This window comes from Natrix helvetica, assembly GCF_964273705.1.
Source record: "Natrix helvetica genome assembly, chromosome: W".
In the NCBI taxonomy this organism is placed as follows: domain Eukaryota; kingdom Metazoa; phylum Chordata; class Lepidosauria; order Squamata; family Natricidae; genus Natrix; species Natrix helvetica.
Genome location: NC_138555.1, coordinates 85,132,298 through 85,150,106, shown reverse-complemented (window position 1 = coordinate 85,150,106; position 17,809 = coordinate 85,132,298). Strand labels below are relative to the sequence as shown.

The 17,809-nt window shown below is 46.7% G+C and overlaps 1 protein-coding gene across 1 annotated transcript; it reads left to right on the top strand.

Moving 5' to 3' along the window:
- Nucleotides 1-1,294: 1,294 nt before the first annotated feature.
- Nucleotides 1,295-17,327, top strand: LOC309400856 (claudin-7-like). The gene is made up of 4 exons (XM_081969568.1): nucleotides 1,295-1,577; nucleotides 12,712-12,876; nucleotides 15,176-15,260; nucleotides 15,822-17,327. The coding sequence occupies exons 1-4, from the start codon at nucleotides 1,355-1,357 to the stop codon at nucleotides 15,991-15,993; spliced, it is 645 nt and encodes a 214-aa protein (XP_081825694.1). The 5' UTR covers nucleotides 1,295-1,354; the 3' UTR covers nucleotides 15,994-17,327.
- The last annotated feature ends 482 nt before the right edge of the window (nucleotides 17,328-17,809 follow it).

The following is a 17,809-nucleotide window of genomic DNA, read 5'->3' as shown; positions in this document are numbered from 1 at the left end:
TAGTAGCCACACCGAGAGAATCTGTCCCTAATTGGTTATTCAGGTCTGACAAAGATGCCCCCCCCCCCGTTGCCTTTGTAACTAAGTCTGTGAGGAAGGAAGGAAAGAAGGAAGGACAAGAAAGTGGAGATAAAGGAAGGAAGGAAATGAATGTAAGGAAGGAAGGATAAGAAAGAGGAAAGGAAGGAAAGAAGGAACAAAATGAATGGAAGGACAAGAAAGAGGGGAGGAAGGAAGGAAGGAATGCAAAGGGGGGAGGAAAGAGAAGGGAAGATGGAAGGAAGGGAGGAAGGACAAGAAAGAGGAGAGGAAGGAAGGAATGAAGGAAAGGAAAGAAAGGATAGAAATGAATGGAAGGAAGGAAGGACAAGGAAGAGGAGACGAAGGAAGGAAATGAGTGGAAGGAAGGAAGGATAAGAAAGAGGAAAGGAAGGAAGGAAAGAAGGAACAAAATGAATGGAAGGACAAGAAAGAGGGGAGGGAGGAAGGAAGGAATGCAGGGAGGGGAGGAAAGAGAAGATGGAAGGAAGGGAGGAAGGAAATGAATGGAAGGAAGGAAGGACAAGGAAGAGGAGATGAAGGAAGGAAGGAAATGAGTGAAAGGAAGGACAAGAAAGAGGAGAAGAAGGAAATAAATGAAAGAAAGGACAAGAAAGAGGAGAGGAAGGAAAGAAATGAATGGAAGGAAGAACAAGAAAGAGGAGAGGAAGGAAGGAAGGAAATAAATGGAAGGAAGAACAAGAAAGAGGAGAGGAAGGAAGGAAGAAATGCAGGGAGGGGTGGAAAGAGAAGGTAAGAAGGAAGGAAGGAAGGAAGGAGAAAGGGAGGGAGGAAAGGAGGGAAAGGGAAGAGAGGGAGGGAAAAAAGACGAAGGAAGGGAAGGAAGAAATAAGAGAAAAACAAGGAAAAAGGAAGAAAGGGAAAGTTGACAAAGAAGGGAAGGAAAAAGAAAAGAAAGAAAAGAAACGGGAAAGAGAAGGAAGGAAGGAAAGAAAAGAGAAAAGTATAGGGAAGGAAGGAGGAAGAAAAGAAGGGGGGAAAGACAGAAGAGGAAACAATGAGAAAGAAAAGGAAGGATTGGAGGAAAGAGAGAGAAAAGGAAAGGGAGGGAGGGAAAACGGACAAAGGAGGGAAGGGAAGAAAGAAGGAAGAAGGGCAAGAGAAAGGAAGCAAAACGTCGGAGGGGCCGGGTCCCTTCCAGGAAGCCTCCTGGCTCCGGGCGGCGGCTGCTCTGGGCCCTCCCCCTCCGGCCCTGTCGTCAGCCGCCCTTCCCCGCCCCCAGGGCATAAATCCAGGTGCGCTCACCTGGCGCGCAGGTAAAGGCCGCCGCTCTCCGCCTCTCCTGCCCTGCGCCATGGCCAACTCGGGGTTGCAGCTGCTGGGCTTCGTGCTGGCCCTGCTGGGCCTGATCGCCGACATGACGGCCACCATCCTGCCCCAGTGGAAGGTCTCGTCCTTCGCCGACGGCAGCCTCATCACGGCGCAGTCCTTCTACCTGGGCCTGTGGATGGAGTGCGTCTCGCAGAGCACCGGGCAGCTCCAGTGCAAGCTCTACGATTCCATGCTGGCCCTGGACAGTGAGTGCGGGGGGGGGGGGCTGGGGGGGCTGGGGGGGCTGGGGGAGAGAGAGAAAGAGAGAAAGAAAGAGAGAGAGAGAAAGAAAGAGAAAGAAAGAAAGAGAAAGAGAGAGAGAGAGAAAGAGATATACACACACCTGTCGGGCCGCTCCTTCGCCCTTTCGACCCGCCGCTCGCGGAATCAACCCGCCGCGGCTGGTTCGCGCCTTCGGGCGCCGCTGCCCACGCGTGGGAGCCAGCAAACCTCACCTGTTGGGCGCGCCGCCACTTCCCCGCGGGGGCCCGATCGCCTTTTAGCGGAGGCGGCCGGCCTGGGCAAAGAGAAAAGAGAGAGAGAGAGAACGAAAGAAAGAGAAAAAAGGAGAGAGAAAAGAGGAAAAAAGGGAGAAAGAGAGAGAAGAAAGAGGAAGCGAGAGAGAGAGAGAAAGGAAAAAGAGAAAAAAGAAAAAAGGGAGAAAGAAGAGAGACAGAGAAGAGAAAGAGAAAAAAAGGAAAAAGAAAAAGACAAAAAGAGAAAAAGAAAAAAACAAAGAGAAAGGGGGAGAAGAAAGAAGAGACGGAAGAGAGAGAGAGAAAGAAAAAAAAGAGAGAAAGAAAAAGAGAAAAGGGGAGAGAGAGAAAAGAAAGAGAAAAAAGAAAGAGAGAGAAAAAAGAGAAAGAGAGACGGAAGGGACCCTCCCCTTTTCTTTTTAAACCGTGGGGAGGGGGCTGAGAAACACGCGGGGAAGATGGGGGCATATTCGGATCGGGCTGCCACAGAGCGCAGGGCGCGGTCCGGCCGAGAGATCGCGGCGCCTGGAGGGTCGCGGGGGGGGGGGGGCGGTGGAGAAGAGGAAGCGGGGGGAGGGGTGTTTCTTTCTCGCGGGGGAAGGGGTCGTGGGAACCAGAGCAAATCCTCTGTGCATGCCCCGGGGCTACCTGTTCTCTCGGCCTCTCTCAACCCCCTCCAAAATGGCCCCCGTCCCCTCGAGTGGACGAGTGGGGGGGGTCTTATTCGTTTCGACGCCGCGAGGCAAGCGAGCCCCAATTTGGGTGGGTGGGCTCCACGCAAACGTCAAGGCAAATATTCCCTCGGGCGAATCCTTCTCTGACTGGGGGGGGGGGGGGCGTCGTGGGAACCCGGTGGACAGCTCCCCTCCGGGAAAGGGGGGAAGGTCTCCCCTCTTTGTCCCCCCCCCTGCCCCGTGTTTCTACCTTTCTTTATTTCCCCCTCCCCATCTTCAACAGGCTTTTAAAAAGTCTTAAATGGAGATTTGTCGCATTTCCAGCGATTCTTTCCTAAGTGTTTTGAACTTAATTCCTGGTTTAAGCAATTCAGCTTAGCAAACAAGAGGGCCCCTCCCTCTCCAAACAACGCCCCCTCCCCCCCCAAATCCAGCATCTTCCCCGTCTTTGGAATTCTTCCAAGCACCTGTTTCTAGAGTTTCTACCTTTCTTGTTGGGGAAAGGAAGGAAGGAAGGAAGGAAGAAAGAAAATAGAAAACGTTTCCAGTGAATTTCTCTCTCTCTTTCTTTCGCTCTCTCTTTTTTTCTTTCTTTCCTCCTTTTCCAAACTGCCAGGGCTGGTTGGGTCAGTTGCTTAGGCCTTTCCCCCTCCCTTCCTCTCCTCCTCCCCCCCCTCCACAGGGAGCCAGCCACACCTTTAAAGGAAACAACTGCTACAAAAGAGTCAAGATGACTTTCTCCTTTTCTCTTTGCCCCCCCTCCCCCCCCAGCGGTCCTTGAAGGAGGTGGGGCAGAAAAGGGGGAAGGGGAGGGAGAGAGGGCTAGCTCCGTCTTGCAGCTATGGGGCTGGGATCTCATTTTCCCAAGCAGGTATAACACACCTGACTGGGCGCAGAAAAAAAAATCACAGGTGAGGGTGCTGAAAAAAATGCAGGTGACCCCTTGGCCAGATTAAAATGGAGTTCAGATAAGAAACACATTTTTTTTTCAATCTGGCCAATTTTAACCTTCAACCCCCAGCCTGGGGGAATTAAAATTAAAAATTTAATTTAAAAAAATTGAAACCATAAATGAAAGCAGTCAACAAATTCAACCGTTAACAGAGTTGGAAGGGGCCTTGCAGGTTGTCTTTAAACAACTTAAACAGTAAACGGTTAACAGAGTTGGAAGGGGCCTTGGAGGTCATCTAGTCCAACCCCCTGCTCACGCAGGAGACCTGTACTAGGGGTTCGAACCAGCCGACCTGCCCAAACTGATGCAATTTTAGTGCTATATAAAGCAGCCTTAGGGGAATCCTGGGAGTTGAAGTCCACCCATCTTAAAAATGCCAAGTTTGAGACAGATAGGTGGGCGGGCGGACAGACAGACAGACAGACACACACTCACACACACATATATATATATCACCCATTTACTTAAATATATATATACTAGTTTATTCCAGTAATTGGCCATGTTTTCATAGAGATACTATATAAAAATCCAGGTATTTCAAAGAGAGCTTAAAATGTCATCGCCATTAGGGAAAAAAAACACTGTCGAATGAATGAATGCTGCTGAGATTCTGAATTAGCAAATCCAACCAGGTTTAATTTTATTTATCGATGCGTTTATTAAATATATAGGCAGCCCCTCTTGAAAGGAGAGAAGGAAATGGAGAGAGGGAAGTGGAGAAGAGGGGAGAGGGGAAGAGGAAAAGGGAGGAGAAGGAAGTAGAGAGAGATTAATATATAGTGTCATGGTAAACCAGTATGAAAATCGTGCCGATAACTATATCGTACAATATTATGTATTTGAAAGAGACTATAAATGTGGGATTCAGAGAATAATGGTTACAATCAGGGTGTCTAAAATTATGTATACTCAAAAAAGGACTGGATACAGCCAGCGCACGGGCTTTTCCAGTTGCAAAACTGGAAATGTGATGTATTATAAAGAAAAATGTACAGTAAAAACTATTTATTAAAAAATAAATAAATGTATAGGCTATATAGTGACTCTGGGCGGTATCAAAAGTTGGTAAGATAACACGATGGCAACCCATATGGGAGATTTACTCCTGAGTGAAAGATATAAACCATCATCCTCAGCCACTCTCGGTCCTAAAGGGCCCTGCACGGAGCCTCCCTTAAGAGCATGGTCTTTTTTTCTCAAGTTGGCATCATAAAAAGATGCCATTAGGAGCACCCCATGTGCCCAGCACAGCTTGATCCAGCTCCTTTTATGCGGCGGTTTATTTGCCAAAGAATTTAGATTTTATCTGAAAGTTGTTATTTTTAACTGGAGAACAGAATGCAGTGGGAGAGAATTGGGTGCAAACTCCAAAATCCAATTTTCTTTCTTTCTTTTTTTCTTTCTTTCTTTCTTTCTTTCTTTCTTTCTTTCTTTCTTTCTTTCTTTCTTTCTTCCTGCCTTCCTTTCTGCCCCTGCTCAGTTTGTCCCTGTGCTGTCGCTTCGTTGGCCTGCTAAAATGAAAACGACAAAATAGAAAATAGAAAAAATAAAGTAAAATTGAAATCGAAGTAATAAAATGAATACAAACAGTGAAGTGAAATCCAAATCATAAAATCAAATAGGAAGAGAAATGATAAAATAAAGAAATAAAAGTAGTCAAGTGACATCTAAATCATAAAATCAATTAGGAAGAGAAATAATAACATAAATAAAAGGAAATCAAAATAATAAAACAGAAACCAAAATAATAAAATAAAGAAATAAAAATGGGAAAGGGAAATAAAAATAATAAAGTGGAAATAGAAATAATAAAATAATTTTCAAAAAAAAAAAAAGTAAAATAGAAGTAAAAATCATAACAGGAAATCAACCCAAACTAGAACTGCAAATAATAAAAGGAATCAGAAATAAATAAAATATGTAAAAACCATCCGCATCTTGGAAAGGACTCGATAGGTAGACAAAAATGCCAAAAATCCAGTCTATTGGGCTGATCCTGTGGCGAAGCATAGCATAAAATAAAACTAATCTTATGAAATAAAATCAAGTAAAAATAATCAAGTGAAATAAAAATGTTCCAGTCAAACAAAAATAAAATGAAAAAACAAAATTAAACTGGTGACTGATTGGTTCAATTCAGGAGCAGGCCAGGAAAGCTTTGTGAGTTGACATAGTCCAATGAAATGAAAATGAGGAAACAAAGAGTCCAATGAAATAAAAAGAATAAAATAAATCCAATGAAATAAACGTCATAAAATAAAAATAGCCAAACCAAATCGAAACGAGAAAATAAAAATAAGTCCAATGAAATAAAAAAAGATCAAGGAGTCAAATGAGATCACAATAAAATAAAAATAGTCCAATGAAATAATAATAATAATAATAATAATAATAATAATAATAATAATAATAATAATAATAAAAATAAAAATAATAATAATAATAAATGAAATAAACATAATAAAATAAAAATAGCCAAACGAAATAAAAATGAGAAAATAAAAATAGTCCAATGAAATAAATAATAAATTAATCCAATGAAATAAACATAATAAAATAAAAATAGCCAAATGAAATAAAAACGAGAAAATAAAAAGAGTCCAATGAATTAAAAAAAGATAAATTAGTCAAATAATAATAAAATAAAAATAGTCCAATGAAATAAAAAGAATAAAATCCAATAAATAAAATGAACATCATAAAATAACAGCAGTCAAGTGAAATAAAAATAAAGTAAAAAAAGAGTCCAATGAAATAAAAAGAAAAAGAGCCAAATGGAATAAAAATAAAATAGAAATAGTCAAATGAAATTGAAAAAAATAAAATGGACATAATTACAAAATACCAATAATTACAAAGAAACTTAAAAAAAAAAAACCCAACAGAAAACACAGCCAAACCTCCGAAAGGCAAAAAGCTCTTTCTGGGTTTCTACGTTGCTTTTCCTCCTTTGCTTTCAAAAGGACTTTGCAAAACCATTTTTAAAACAAAAAGAAAAGTTTTGCAAACTGAACAACCTCAACAAGTCGGGTTTGGCCCTCGAGACGAAAGTCTGGCCCAAAATGAGGAAACCTGGATTAGAACGTTTCCCAGAATGGAGCAATGTTGTAATAGGCATGTCGGGAACGGTGAAGTAGGTATGAAAAGAAATTTTGGTCTTCGGGACTTCCCGAAGGAGACCGGGAGAGGAAGTAAAAATTCTGGTGACAGGTGTGGGAAGAAACGGGAAGAGGTGAGCCATCAATTCTTGCGCATAGAGTTAGGGTGCCAGGATGCCCGCTGCCAGTTCCGTGAAAGGCCCCAGCGAGGTAGAATTAATTCTTGACATTTCTCATCTCTGTTTACAAAACCAAAGTTTGCACCTTGATACCCTTATCGGTTTCATTACTTGGGACAACAAACCAGGTTTACCTTCTCGGATAAAGGCAACCGCCAGGGTCAGCCGGGGCAGGGATAGGGCAGAGAGGAAGCTGGAGGGGGGCACGGGGCGCTTGGTTTTTGGGGTAGGGGGCAGCGAGGAATCCTGGACTCATTTCACAGATGGCATCCGAATCTGGACTCCATTGCGCCAGGAGGGAGGTTGGGAATTGGGCAGAGAGGCAGGTGACGGTGGCCCCAAAAACCTGCCACCTTTTAAGAAAAGGGGGTGCGTCAGAAAAATGGGCGACTCCTGGTGCACTCTTGTGTGTGTGTGTGTGTGTGTGTGTGTGTGTGTTTTGTTTTGTTTTGCAAACGGGTGGTGAAAAAAAAGAGGAAATTCAGGTTGTTGGGGGTTTTTTTAGCTGAAAATGTGGATTAAACGCACGTTCGGTTTCCCCTTTGATGGGTGTGGAAGAAGAAAGGGGGGAAATAGGGGGTCCTGGAAAAAAGACAGGAGGAGGCGGAGGAGAGGAGGACCCGTCCTTGAAGCCAAGGAATCGCGGTTCCTCACCCCCCCTTCTTCGACCTTTACACATGTACACAAATGCACACACTGGGAGCAGAACAGGTAGCAATGGTTTCGTCGAAACGGCTCAGCTCGGGTAACCGTTGCTTTGGTTTTGTGTGTGTGTGTGTGATGACCTTGCGCCCGAGTGTAGCAGCTGCTGGCACACCTGCCCCAGGGGAGGGGTGATGTCACCTTGCCACCCAGCGCCCCGTGGGGTGAGGAAAGGGTGGGGCCAAAGCAGAAGATGATCCATCCCCTGGATGGGAGATACTAAGCGCAGGTGATTTTGAAAGCACTTGAGGAAGCCTGGGGTGGGGTGGGGGACGACGGAAGGTGCCCCCCCTGGTTTGGGGAGGGGGTGAAAGGCTGCCCCTCGGAGGGTCTCCTTTTGTCGCCCTGCCCCACAAGATCGGGGTTTTTTTCAGCTGGATTATTGCCAGGGATTGCTGCAGAAAAGGACTTTCCTTCTGCGGGGTGTCATTAAAAAATAGGAAATAGAGGATTGACACATCGATGGATAATAGATAGGTTGGCTGGATGGATAGATAGATGATAGGAAGAGAGATGGAGAGATGATAGTTGATAGGTAGATACATATATGGATACATATGTAAAATGGGTGGAGGACGGACGGACGGACGAACAGACGGACAGACAGACAGACACGCACATAGATACATACAGATGATGGATGGATAGATATAGATATGATGGATGGATGAATGGATAGATGGATAGATACAAGGTGTGGATATGATTAGATAGATGATAGATAGATGATAGATGATAGATAGATAGATAGATAGATAGATAGATAGATAGATAGATAGATACATACATACATACATAGATACATAGATAATAGAATAATAGGGGGGAAGGGGAGCTTAGAGGTCTTCTAGTCCAACCCCCTCACCCAAGCCGGAGAGAGGTGATAGACGAGGACAAAAGACAAGTGACCTCATCCCACCCCACGCCCCACCTTAAAGGTAGGACTTTTTAAGTATCAGATACATCTTGAAGTTTACGACACACACAAACCGTTTGACTCTCCTTTGAGTTTACAACGTCATAAAACTTACCCGCAGGAAAAGGGTTCGTTCCTCGTTGCGGGGTGGAGTGTGTGGGGGGGCTTTGTGCTTCAAGCCAAGGACTGCAACACCCCCCACCCCAATTACTATGGCTGAGATGACAAGGAAGGCAACGTCCGACGTTAAAAACACACACACACACTCCTATTTGATTTCATTCGAACCGATCATGAATTAATGAAAAGAGTGTTTTATAAGATTCCGATTGATTGACGTTGCTTCTTCCAGCTGCAATTCGGTGACAACCCAGGGAGGGGCTGCTTCCCCCCCCCGAGTTTTGAGTGAGGGGGCCTGCTTTTGTCCCCCCTCTGCCCCCTTTGCAGCTGCGGGTTCAAACTCCTGTCATTTTTATGTTCTCTTTATGCGTTCCCAGGATGCATTCAACAGAGAAATAAAGTTTTGCCTGGGGGGGGGTGAGTTAAAGCCCCCCCCACATACAAATACTTTCCTGGCATCCGTGGAGTTGTTAGGACAAGGTGTGGCTATATAGTTGTCATGTACAAACGGATCCCGTAGACTTTGTTACCTGGATGCGTTGCAGAGAGAGCAAAGGTGAAAGTGAGCTGCGATACCTTTCCCCCCCCCCTCTGGTTTGTGTGTCTGTGTGTGTGTGAGTGACAACTCCATTATGCTGAGCTATGCCAGGCCGGTGACTCACTGCAGCGGGCTGGGGAGGCTCCCCCATTTTTTTAAGGAAACGAGGGTGGCTCCACTCGTCCATCGTGGCTTATTTCTGGCTAAGGGTGCCACTAAACTCAGATTGTGGCATGTGGAGAATCTCAGGATTAAACCAGGTTTCTCGGGGAGGGGCACCAAATGGCGAGAGGCAGAAAAAGTTTTTTTAAAAAAAGGATTTGCGGTCCTGATTTGAAAAGGGCTGGAAAGGGACCCCGGAAGGTCTTCTAGTCCAACCCACCCACCCTGCTTTCAAGTCAACTTTTTTTTTAAAAAAAATGGGCAGAATTTACACCTCCGGGAAGTTGCACGGGACGTCATTTACTCCGCCTGCGGGAGGGTCACTTTGTGCTTCAGACTAGTACAAACCTTTCTTTGCTTTGAATTAACTTATTTATTTTGGCTTTTGTGAGTCAAACATGGACGGAGGCGGAAATGCGTGTTTACACTTCATGGCTTTGTCCGTGCAGGTTTTTCAGCCGCAAACGATGCGTTTTATTTTATTTTTTTGACTTTCCGGGCGGTCCTCGACTTACGGCCACCAAATTTCCCTCACTTAGCGAGACGTCGAGTGAGTTTCTCCCCCCCCCCTGTTTTGCCACCTTTCCCACCCACGGGCGTTCAGGGAAACCCTGTGGTTGTTAAGCGAATCGCACACGGTCGTTCAGTGAATCCGGCTTCCCCGTGAACTCTGCCCGTCGGAAGGTCGCAAAAAGGGGATCGTGTGACCCACCCACCCACCCCCAGGACACGCCAATCGTCGTAAATACGAGTCCGTTGTCAAGCGTCTGAATTTGGATCGCCTGACCGCGGGGATGGGGCAACGGTCGTAAGTGTGAAAATACGTCCCTTTTTTTCAGGGACGTCGGACAACGGTCGGTCAACAGTTGTAAGTCAAGGACCACCTGGGTTTTTCTCCATTTTGATTTGATAGTTTACTTTTTTTTCAGTTTACTTTTGACTTTGCTCTCGTTTACTTTAGTTTTTCAATGCCTTGAGCCGCCCATCTCCAGCAGGTGACTCAACGCTTCTGTTTGCCTTTCTACGGGATGTTTTTCCTACTACCTCGTGTAACCAATTTGTAAAGTTTCAGCCTTTTCTGGGACCAGCCCATAAAACAGATTTATGCCGTGGTTTGGGACGCTGATTGGTCTCCTTCTCTTCATCCATCCGGATGTCAGCTCGCCCGGGGCCTTCGCGGTGATGGGCCCCCAAAGGATCTTTAAAAATGCCTAAAATGATCCTGTAGGAATAAGGATTGGAAAGAAAGAGAAAGAAAGAGAAAGAAAGAAAGGAATGAGAAGAAAGAAAGAAATAGAAAGAAAGAAAGAAATAGAAAGAAAGAAAGAAATAGAAAGGAAGGAAGAAGAAAGAAAGAAGAAAGAAAGAAGGAAGGAAGAAAGGAGGAAAGGAGGAAAGAAAGGAAGAAGGAAAGGAAGAAGGAGGAAAGGAAGAAGGAGGAAGGAAGGAAAAGGAAGGAAGGAAGGAAGGAAAGAAAATTGGATTTTAGAGTTGGCACCCAATTCTCTCCCACTGCATTCCGTTCTCCAGTTAAAAATAACATCATTCAGATAAAATCTAAATTCTTTGGCAAAGAAAGAGAGAGAGAGAAAGAAAAGAAAGATGAAAAAAACAAGGAAGGAAGGGAAAGAGAAAGGAAGGAAGAAAAAAGAAGGAAAATAAAAGATAGAATGAAATAAGAGATAAAAAAGATAAAGACAGAAGGGAGGGAAGGAAAAGAAAGATGGAAAGAAAACGATGGAAGGAAAGAGAAAAGGAAAGAAAGAAAAAGAAGGAAGGATGGGAAAGAAAGAAAGGAAATGAAAAAAAGAAGGAAAAGAAAGAAAGATAAAGAAAGATAGAAGGAAGGAAAAAGAAAAAGATGAAAGGAAGGAAGGGAAAGAAAGATGGTGAGAAAAAGATGGAAGGAAAGGAAGAAGGAAGATAGAGAAAGAAAGATCGAAGGAAAGAAAGAAAGAAAGAAAGAAAGAAAGAAAGAAAGAAAGAAAGAAAGAATTGGGAGTTGGCAAGGGTTGGTGGGCACTGGGGACAGAGGGGGCTTTGCTGACCCCCAGCCAGGGGGCTCCATGTTGCGCTCCTTCCGAGCGGACGGAGGGCAGCCACGGGAGGGGCAAGGCGGGGGGCGGGCACCTTTGGCGGGCTGAGTGACGGAGCCTCTGGTGACGCCGTGCCAGGGCTGAGTGGGGAGTTCTTGAACCCGTGTCCAACTCCGTAACCACTGGCCCTGTTTTTTTTACTTCCTGCCTCCCTTCCTTCTTTCCTTCATTCCTCTCTCCCTCCCTCCCTTCTTTCCACCCTCTCTCTCTTTTCCTTCTTTCCTTCCTTCCTTCCACTCTTCCCCTTTTCTTCTTCTTTGCTTCTTTCTTCCCTCCCTTTCTTCCTCCTTTCCTTTCTTTCTTTCTTTCTTTCTTTCTTTCTTTCTTTTTCTTTCTTTCTCCCTCCCTTCTATTCTTCCTCCCTCCTTTCCTTTCTTCTTTCTCTTTTATTTCTTCCTCTTTCCTTCCTTTTTTCTCCCCTTTCTCTCCCTCCCTCCCTCTCTTTCTTTTTTCTTTTCCTCCCTTCCTCCTTCTTTCCTTCCTTTTTTCTCCCTTTTCCTCCCTCCCTTTCTTTCTTTCTTTCTTTCTTTCTTTCTTTCTTTCTCTTTTCCATCCTTCCTCCCTTTCCCTTCCTCCTTTTTCCCTTCCTTCCTTTTTTCTCTCTTTTCCTCCCTCTTTCTTTCTTTTCCTTCCTTCCTTCCTTCCTTCCTTCCTTCCTATCAAAAGAGGAGAGAAACCTGTTCCATTTATTCACATTTATTTGCCACCTGGGCAAGGACAGCAACAACACCCGCTTCCTTCCCCAAGGTGGCGCATTTCCCTGGCACCTGTTCGTGCCCAAGGCTGAGTACCTTTAGGCTACTATAATATTGGCCCAGAATGCCAATCCTGGGGGGCGGGGGAGGCTGGGCTGGGAGGCATCGTGATGCCACCTCCGGGGAGAAGCATCTAAGGCTGGACCGGAGGCTGTTATTGGGGTGATGGGGGTGTATTGGGGAACAGGGGTTAGATATTTGGTGCCAGGATGGGTACTGGGGTACCAGGGAGGGGAATGTGGGGTGCTGGGCTGTATATCGGGTGCTGGGAGTGGGCACTGGGTGCTTTTTGGGGTGCTGGGAGTTGTATTGGAGTACCAGGTGGTTTATTGGGGAGCTGGGCTGTCCATTGGGGTACCAGGGCGGAAATTGTGGTGCCAGGGTGGATTTCGGGGTGCAGCGGTTCTCTATCAGGGTGGCAAGATTTGGGGGAGCATAGCTGTCAGGCGGCTGGGGTCTTTTAATGACCCCATAATCTCTTGCGGAGTGAAATCTGGGCAGCCAAATGGAGCGTAGTGTTTTGTTGGCCGGATGCCTTTCGTGTCGCCAATGCAGAGTTTTGTTCGGCAGATAGATTCCCACGGTGCCCAGACAGAGAAATTATACCCCTCCCCAAATCTGGCTGCTGACCCCCCTCTGACCTTCTGGCTCTGTCTCTCTCCCCTGCAGCTGTCGTACAAGCCAGCCGGGCGTTGATGGTCATCTCCATCGTCATTGGGGTGATCGCCACTGGCATCGCCATCATGGGCATGAAATGTACCCGCTGCGGTGACGACAACAAGGCCACCAAGGCCCGCATCGCCATGACCGGCGGCATTATCTTCCTGGTGGCAGGTGAGTGTCTTCCCTCCTTCCCCAGCAGAGAAGGGGCCCCTTGGCACCAGATCGCATTGCCCGGTGGGCACTTTGCGCCCAAAAGGGCTCGGTGAAATAAAACCACCTTTCGCTGCAGTCGTTGAGCGAAGCAGCCCTCCCTTGCCTTGGCTTCATTTAGCATTGCCCGAGATCCTCTCTAGCCCATTGCAAACCATGATTCATCGCCCATCGGCTGCATTCACACAACCAGCTCCCTCTGTGACCCCATTTTCCTCTCTAGCCCATTGCAAACCATGGTTTATCGCCCATCGGCTGCATTCACACAACCAGCTCCCTCTGTGACCCCATTTTCCTCTCTAGCCCATTGCAAACCATGGTTTATCACCCATCGGCTGCATTCACACAACCAGCTCCCTCTGTGACCCCATTTTCCTCTCTAGCCCATTGCAAACCATGGTTTATCACCCATCGGCTGCATTCACACAACCAGCTCCCTCTGTGACCCCATTTTCCTCTCTAGCCCATTGCAAACCATGGTTTATCGCCCATCGGCTGCATTCACACAACCAGCTCCCTCTGTGACCCCATTTTCCTCTCTAGCCCATTGCAAACCATGGTTTATCACCCATCGGCTGCATTCACACAACCAGCTCCCTCTGTGACCCCATTTTCCTCTCTAGCCCATTGCAAACCATGGTTTATCACCCATCGGCTGCATTCACACAACCAGCTCCCTCTGTGACCCCATTTTCCTCTCTAGCCCATTGCAAACCATGGTTTATCGCCCATCGGCTGCATTCACACAACCAGCTCCCTCTGTGACCCCATTTTCCTCTCTAGCCCATTGCAAACCATGGTTTATCGCCCATCGGCTGCATTCACACAACCAGCTCCCTCTGTGACCCCATTTTCCTCTCTAGCCCATTGCAAACCATGGTTTATCACCCATCGGCTGCATTCACACAACCAGCTCCCTCTGTGACCCCATTTTCCTCTCTAGCCCATTGCAAACCATGGTTTATCGCCCATCGGCTGCATTCACACAACCAGCTCCCTCTGTGACCCCATTTTCCTCTCTAGCCCATTGCAAACCATGGTTTATCGCCCATCGGCTGCATTCACACAACCAGCTCCCTCTGTGACCCCATTTTCCTCTCTAGCCCATTGCAAACCATGATTCATCGCCCATCGGCTGCATTCACACAACCAGCTCCCTCTGTGACCCCATTTTCCTCTCTAGCCCATTGCAAACCATGGTTTATCGCCCATCAGCTGCATTCGCACAACCAGCTCCCTCTGTGACCCCATTTTCCTCTCTAGCCCATTGCAAACCATGGTTTATCGCCCATCGGCTGCATTCACACAACCAGCTCCCTCTGTGACCCCATTTTCCTCTCTAGCCCATTGCAAACCATGGTTTATCGCCCATCGGCTGCATTCGCACAACCAGCTCCCTCTGTGACCCCATTTTCCTCTCTAGCCCATTGCAAACCATGGTTTATCGCCCATCGGCTGCATTCACACAACCAGCTCCCTCTGTGACCCCATTTTCCTCTCTAGCCCATTGCAAACCATGGTTTATCGCCCATCGGCTGCATTCGCACAACCAGCTCCCTCTGTGACCCCATTTTCTGAGTTGGCCGTGATGTGTTTACCTATTTCTAAATGCTGGTTTTGCCCAGCGTGCTAAGCATGATATAATTCTGATATGCTTTTTAACAGATCAAATCTAGCCACAGGTAGTCCTCATTTTATAACATTTTTTTAGTGACCAAAGTTACGATGGCATTGTTTTTCACACACTTATGAGAATGGCAGCAACCCTGTGTGTGTGTGTGTGTGTGTGTGTGTGTTGCATGATCAAAATTCAGCCGCTTGGCAAATGACTCATATTTACGATGATCCCAGAGTCATGTATTCCTCATTTTACGACCTTCCGGCGAGCAAAGTCAATGGCAAAACCAGGACTCCCTGAACATCTGTGTTAATATCTTAACAACTGGAAGGATTCACTGAACAACCGTGGCCAGAAAGATTGTAAAAGGAGACAAAACTCGGTCTGACTTAGCAACAGAAATTCGGGGCTCAATTTGGTCATAAGTCAAGGACTTCCCATAGAGCTGGCAAACATATTTTGGTCCTTTTTTTTTTTTTGCAAGCCCGAAGTAGCCCCTACTGGTCTCCATAATGGCAAACCACCCAAAATATCAAATTTGTTCGCTGCTCTTCCCAGGTTGATATTCCCTCTGGGGGAGAAAAGCCATCAAACCACGATCAAACCATTTTGTGACTGTCCTTTTATTCTCCACCCATTTAGGTTTGGCTTCTCTAGTCGGTTGTTCCTGGAACGCGAACAGGATCATCCAAGATTTCTACAACCCGTTGTCCCCCACGAATAAAAAGTACGTTGTCCCGAGGAATGGGTGGGTGGGTGGGTGGATAGACACCCTGCTGCCAATTTCAGGGCAAAGGGGGAGGCTGGGTCTGTTTTAGCCTCCCCTCCCTCCGAAATGTGGTGCATCTCGCTTGCAACAACTTCCGGACCGCAAACTCGAGATTCACTTGTTCTCCTAGCCCCGCCCCTTCCTCCCTGGCCACGCCCATTTGGAGCTTGCCCCTTTTGAGATGGGGGGCCCTCCTACCACCGCACCCCGCCTCTGGCATTTGCTGCCTCCCCCTCCGCTTTGTGGCTTCCGAGGAAGGAAGAGACCGTGAGAAAATGCTGGAGCAAAGTGATGTCCGGAGATAACCCAATAAGCGCTCCGGGGAAGAATTCTTGTTTTCATCTAGAATTCACACACCTAGCTAATTCTTTCTCCTCCCCCCCCCCCCCCCCCGGGCTGCAGAGATAAGGAAGTGGGGAGCCCTTGTGAGGAGGGGTCTTAGAGGGTGGAGGGACCGCTCGGAACACCCTGCCCCCCACTCTTTGCCATTCTCACAGTGGGTCGTTTTCTCTGTTCCAGGTACGAAATTGGCGCCTCTATCTTCATCGGCTGGGCGGGCGCCCTCTTGTCGTTGCTGGGGGGCGGTCTGCTCACCTGCTCGTGTCCGGGAGACGAAGCCGGGTACAAGAACCGCCAGTATCCCGCTGGGAAGCCCATCTCCAAACCTCCCAGCAGCCGAGAATACGTCTAGATGCCCGGGCCACTGCCAAGACCCATGTGCCTCCGAGCCTGGAACAGCCTGGATTTTGCCGCCCAACGGGGGCATTTTAGACTTTTAAATCTCCCCCCCTCCCCTTTTAACCTGTTTTATTATTCCTTCGATTGAACCGGTTGATTTTTTAAAAAAAATAGGGATCTTGTTTTAATTAGCGATATTTTAATATTTTCATTCAGTCCCGAAGGGAGGAGGGGTGGGCCTTGGTATCCCTTGATGCCTTTTCCTCGGGCTGCCTGGATGGATTGGAGAAAGGAAGACTCCGTCAATCCTTTCGACCCCGGGGATGATGGGGTTTGGAGTCCAGCGTATCTGGGGTTGGGTTGTTGCCAGCATGGCTGCCAGTTTGGGGCCTCCAAATGTGGGCACGCTTGCAAATGAAACGGTCTGCGCATGCGCAAAACCTTAAAAAATATACCTTGTTCTGCGAGAAACAAGATGGCGGCCTTGTAGGAGATCGGTTAGGGGGGGCATGGCAGGGATCGAGTCGCTGCCTGTTCCAAGTTACTAACAGTTCGGCCGAACCGATCCAAACCGCTAAGAGCTCACCTCTGATTTGGAGGGAATGAGATTGAGGAAGTGCCAGTAAGGTTTTCTGGGTAGGACCCATCATCTCCACCCTTTAACAAACGGACCAATGGGGAGAAGATTGTCTCTGGGTGGCCCTCACCGAAGGCCGGATCGATCTAACGAAAGGCCCCCCAACCACCGGTGGGGTCTTCCTCCCCCTCCCTCAAACCCCGAGGAATTGGCATTTGGGGATCTCGGCTACTTTTGACCCCTCGAATTCTCCCAGTCCGAGGGCATTCTCCGGCCGATGTTTACAAGACTGGCATCTTTTGGGGCAGGGGGCTTTGACCCTCCCGCCTCGCCCAGGGAAAAGGGGGTCTCTCTTTTCCGTGGACAACTCCTATAGCTAACACTCGGTCGATCGGAGACTTCAAGAATTGTGTAAATATGTACATTGGCTGGGGAAGCCTTAGGTTAAGCGAGGGGCCGTTTGATTCGAAGCCAATCCCTTCAAAATACGGATCGTTTCTCCCCCCACCCCCCTTAAATTCTCCCAGTAAATACGTTCCTGGCTTTTATTGCAAAATCATATTTTTTTGTGGGGGGGGGAGGGGGGGGAGGGAATGACTTTGAGTTACATTTTGCTTGCTTGGATAGATTTTACCTTTTTTTTTTTGAGGGGGAGGAAGGGAGGAATGCAAAATTGGAATAAGGAAGGAGAGATACTTAAGAGTAAAACTTCGCCTTATTTAAAACCCTGATTCCTTCGGGTGCTGTGTGCTTTTTGTGTATTTTTTTTTTTTTAAATGTGTATGACTGGCAATTGATATTTTTCTTTTGTATATATAATAAATAAGACTGTTTTGGACAAAAAGCTGCCCTCGGTGTAGAGCTGATTGTATAATTATCTATCCATCCATCCATCCATCCATCTATCCATACACACACAGAAACACATTTTTCTTTAACATACGGTATGTAAGTATTTCATAGACAGTGTATTGTCTGTGTGTGTTTTGTTAAGATACAGCCTGTCGTGCCATAAAATGGCTGCTACTGTACAGCACAGTGGGGTTGCCATGGTAAAGGCTTCACAGTACTCCACAAGGGGGCTCCCTCTGGTAAGGGGGAAAATCCAACATAAGAAATTATGTTTAGTCTGGACATTTTCCCCCTACAAATAAATAAATATCCAGGCAACGCTATATAATCGGCTAGTATATATATATATATATTTGGGCATACCAGGGGCTGTAACACAAATATATACTTATTTCCCTGG